Source organism: Daucus carota, chromosome 3, assembly GCF_001625215.2.
Source record: "Daucus carota subsp. sativus chromosome 3, DH1 v3.0, whole genome shotgun sequence".
Taxonomy (NCBI): domain Eukaryota; kingdom Viridiplantae; phylum Streptophyta; class Magnoliopsida; order Apiales; family Apiaceae; genus Daucus; species Daucus carota.
Genome location: NC_030383.2, coordinates 44409914 through 44414658, shown reverse-complemented (window position 1 = coordinate 44414658; position 4745 = coordinate 44409914). Strand labels below are relative to the sequence as shown.

General features: G+C 38.6%; 1 protein-coding gene across 1 annotated transcript; it reads left to right on the top strand.

Annotated features, from left to right (window-relative positions):
• The first annotated feature begins 1989 nt into the window (after nucleotides 1-1989).
• Nucleotides 1990-4398, top strand: LOC108211159 (probable indole-3-acetic acid-amido synthetase GH3.1). The gene is made up of 3 exons (XM_017382683.2): nucleotides 1990-2411; nucleotides 2526-2627; nucleotides 2721-4398. Exons 1-3 carry the CDS (start codon nucleotides 2092-2094, stop codon nucleotides 4096-4098), a joined length of 1800 nt encoding a protein of 599 aa, XP_017238172.1. The 5' UTR covers nucleotides 1990-2091; the 3' UTR covers nucleotides 4099-4398.
• Nucleotides 4399-4745: the final 347 nt, after the last annotated feature.

The window sequence follows — 4745 nt, the reverse complement described above, 5'->3', positions numbered from 1 at the left end:
CTAAAAACGGAAGATATCAATTTTTATTTTTCTTTTTTACGTAGGAACCCGCAACCGTTAGTCCTTCGAGTCCGCATTGGATAAACCCACGAGCTCACGTAATAGCCTGCTAAGTGAACAAGTAAACAGCAATTAAACGACAGGCTCTGATTCAGGAGGCATAATCATAATTCTGCTCACAATTTTTCTCGATACCAACTGAAAAATAAATTTAAACATTTGTATTCAAAAGGATTCGACTTTTATTTTTCTGCTGAGAAGATAAAAGATATTTCGAAAATTGACTTGTAGCGAGAGCAGAAATATATATATTATTTTTTTTAAGCTCCGTGCTTGGAATATTTTAGCAAATAATAGACGATATTTTGCGAGAAGACGGTGACGATATTTGACGTGGTATGCAGAAGCAGCAAAGGTCGTCATTCGTGGCGTTTGATATTATGTGTACCTTGTATTGATTGAAAACAATCATCCTTAGCCATCTGCATATCCGCTTCCTCGTCATACGACTTTGAATTATTAAGCACGACATCTTAGACTGTTAGTTATGCACACTCGTGTGCCTCATTCTATCTTCTCACTCTTCTCCTTTCTCTTTTAAAATAAACAATTATTGGATTTTCGAAGATATTATTTGTTTTAACGATTTTTATCAATAACGTTTATATGTGCCAAACATGAATTTATTCACAGCACAACTTCTTAATATCAGGTATTGTAAATGGACGAACTTGATACGTTTGCGCTAGCACAAACTCAGAACGGATAAAGAGAGTACATACTAGCGGAGTACTTCATATAAAGAGCAAGTTATTTTTTATTTTTAATAATTTATAATTATTATATCTTTACATTTTCTAATAATTTTAAATAATATATAGTATAGTTGTGATTATATTTATAACTATAAAGATTAGATTTTAACTATAAAAATTAATTTTATTACTATAAAAATTAGTCTTACAACTACAAAATTTTGATTTTTATAACTATAATCAGCTTGAATATGATTAGATTTAGAAAATAGTTACATCAAAAAAAAAGATTTAGAAAATAGGCAGAACTGTTTGTTATCTTGCCGTTCAATTCCTAGCGATTAGTTTTGATGATAAAACGTTGAACATTTTACTAACAACCACGTAGATGTTTCACAGGCACTCCCGACGGAGTAGTATACCCAGCGAATGCGTATATGAAGATTAAAAAAATACAATTTAGTGAATAAATGTAAAAAAAAATATAGGTATAATAAAAGAATCAACTGGTATTTAATGTATAAAATCAGTGTATGGGGAAAAAAATTAGGCATGTAATTATTTTAATATTATAAAATATTATTATCTTAAAAATATACTCCCTCCGTCTCAGTCAATAATATGCAGTGGGGGATATGGACGTGACACAGATTTTAATACTTCAATAAAGTATAATTCTATAACTTATTTTTAAGATTTTCTTTTTACAGTATAAAAATATAAAATCTACTTTTTTACATAGAATTTTTTTTTTAAAAAAAATAAGTTATACAATTGAATGAGATGAAGGGAGTATAATGAGTTGAATGTTCATGGAAAATAAATCATACAGTATATAATAAACAGGACACTGAACTTGTAGATTTAAAGAACGAAACATGAACAGTGAAAAATGCTAGATGGCCGGCCGCGAGTCATTTTCTGTGAGCAACAAACCAAGTACAACCATACTGTTCTTCGAGTAGAGACAGATATCTGAGCTGGTATTTGCTTAACTGACCTCAACATGCTGGTCCCACCTGTCCCCTTAACATCAGCTAGCTTACACTCTACAGGCCCCACCTGTACCCCCAAAATCTACAAATCCAAAAGACAAATAGGCAAGTATTTGAATGTCGATATATACTATGCCCCGAATACCAAATTACAAATCAAAATGAAAATCTCTTATATGTCACGTGGCGACTTACAAATCACTTCTCCACTAAAACCTCCCCTATATAAACCCCGTCCCTTCTCTTCAACCCAAACCACACCCATTCTCAATTCAATCTCTCTCTCCAATCTCCCTATATATTTTCCTCCATCGATTTCTCGCCCGCTAAATCTCCCTAAAATGACGGTTCATTCTAATATCTCATCTCCTCTTGGCCCTCCCGCTTGCGAGAAAGACGCCAAGGCTCTTCAATTTATTGAGGACATGACTCGAAACACTGACTCCGTGCAAGCTAATGTTCTCGCCGAGATTTTGAGCCGAAATGCACATACTGAGTACCTGCGCATGTTTCATCTGGACGGTGCCACCGACCGTGAAACTTATAAGTCCAAAGTCCCCGTCGTCGGTTACGACGAGCTTAGTCCTTATATTAAACGAATCGCCGATGGTGATCGTTCTCAAATCCTCTCTTCTCAGCCCATCTCTGAGTTCCTCACCAGGTATATATTTATTCGATTCATTAAATATTTATTTCCACGAATTTAATAGTAGCTTTTAATTTAGTAAAAGTATATTTAACTCGGTAAAGCTGATATAAATGTGTTTTTGTACAGTTCTGGGACATCTGCTGGAGAAAGAAAGCTGATGCCTACCATTGCTGAGGAGTGGGACCGTAGGCAGAAACTATACAGCCTTCTCATGCCTGTGATGAATCTGTACGTGATTATATAATTTGTACATGTATTTCTTATATGATATATTGCTAGTCGATTTTTTGCTGATGGTTTTTTTTTGATGATAATAAATAGGTACGTTCCGAATCTAAACAAAGGGAAGGGCTTGTACTTCTACTTCATAAAAGCGGAAACCAAGACCAAGAGTGGCTTGGTAGCGCGCCCGGTGCTCACTAGTTACTACAAAAGTGAGCAATTCAGGAACAGGCCTTATGATCCATACAATGTCAACACGAGCCCTGATGAGGCCATTCTGTGTCCGGATTCTTTCCAAAGCATGTACTCTCAAATGCTCTGTGGCCTCATGATGCGCGAAGAGGTGCTGCGCATGGGTGCTGTGTTTGCTTCCGGTCTAGTTCGAGCCGTTCGTTTTCTCCAACTCAATTGGCAAGAATTGGCTCATGACTTTGAAACCGGAACTCTTAACTCCAATATAACCGATCCTTCTGTGAGGGCACGGGTGTCCGAGATGTTGAAGCCTGACCCAGAGCTTGCTAAGTTTATCACCGGACAATGTTCTGATGAGAATTGGGAGGGGATCATCACCAGAATTTGGCCTAATACCAAATATCTCGACGTGATCGTGACCGGTGCAATGGCTCAGTACATTCCAACGCTTGATTACTACAGCAACGGATTGCCGAAATACTGTACAATGTACGCGTCCTCGGAATGTTACTTTGGCCTTAACTTGAAGCCCGTCTGTGATCCCTCACAAGTTTCGTACACCATCATGCCTAATATGGGCTACTTTGAGTTTCTCCCGCATGACTCCACGTCATCCGGGACTCTCTCGCGTGACTCTCCCCCGCGTCTCCTCGACCTAGCCGAACTCGAGCTAGGCAAGGAGTACGAGCTCGTGATCTCGACCTATGCAGGCTTGTGCAGGTACCGCGTTGGTGACATTCTGCGTGTCACGGGGTTCCACAACTCCGCTCCTCAATTCAAGTTCGTGAGGCGCAAAAATGTACTTCTCAGCATCGACTCGGATAAAACCGATGAGGCCGAATTACAAAGCGGCATAGACAATGCCTCGGTTTTATTACGCGAATTCAACACAAGCATTGTGGAGTACACTAGCTACGCGGATACGAAAACCATCCCCGGCCATTACGTGATCTACTGGGAACTCCTGATAAAGGACTCGACCAACCCACCGACCGACGCGGTGCTGAACCAATGCTGTCTCGCCATGGAAGAATCGTTCAACTCAGTGTATCGACAAGGCCGAGTAGCGGACAACTCAATAGGACCACTCGAGATCAGGGTGGTGAAAAATGGCACATTTGAGGAGCTCATGGACTATGCAATATCAAGAGGCGCATCAATTAATCAATACAAAGTACCAAGATGCGTTACCTTCACACCCATTTTAGAACTACTCGACTCGAGAGTTGTGTCATCACATTTGAGCCCAGCGGCCCCGCAATGGACCCCGGATAGACGTCGTTGATCAACATGCATATCACGGGTTGGTTTGGTTTGGTAGCTACTCAAGTGACCGAAAAGAAACTGAAATAAAGCGTGTGTAAAATGAATGTAGAAGTGCAGCTTTTTCAAAGCTGATTGCGATCCATCAATGAAAAGTGTCGTTAGTGTTGTTTGCAATGGCAGGGATATTGTCTTGTGTTTTCTGTAGGTTCAAATAATCTGTGCGCACGATGTAATTATCCAGGGGCGTATGATTGTCTTTCTTTTTAACTTTTTGTCTAAAGCTACAAAAAAAGACGTTTAATTTGTGGTGTTGTGTTCAGCCTTTAGCCAGATGGTAAACTGTACGTGGATACTGTTATTCATATGTCATCTATTTTATCACACCACATCTCAATCTTAGAGCAACTCCAATGAGCTCTCTAAACAAGCTCCTAAGTCTAAAATTTAGGAGCAAATCAAAATTTAGTACTCTAATGGGCTCCTAGATGCTCTTTTAAAGAGCATCTAGTAGCTCCTAACTCAATATTATATTATTTTTCCTTCAATCTTCTATCTCTTTTAGTTAACTTTTTCCTCTCATTTATATAAAATAAATATAAAATGTGAATAAGGAGCCAAATATAAAGAGTAGCATCGGAGTTCTCACGTTTTCCTGTGTATTAACTT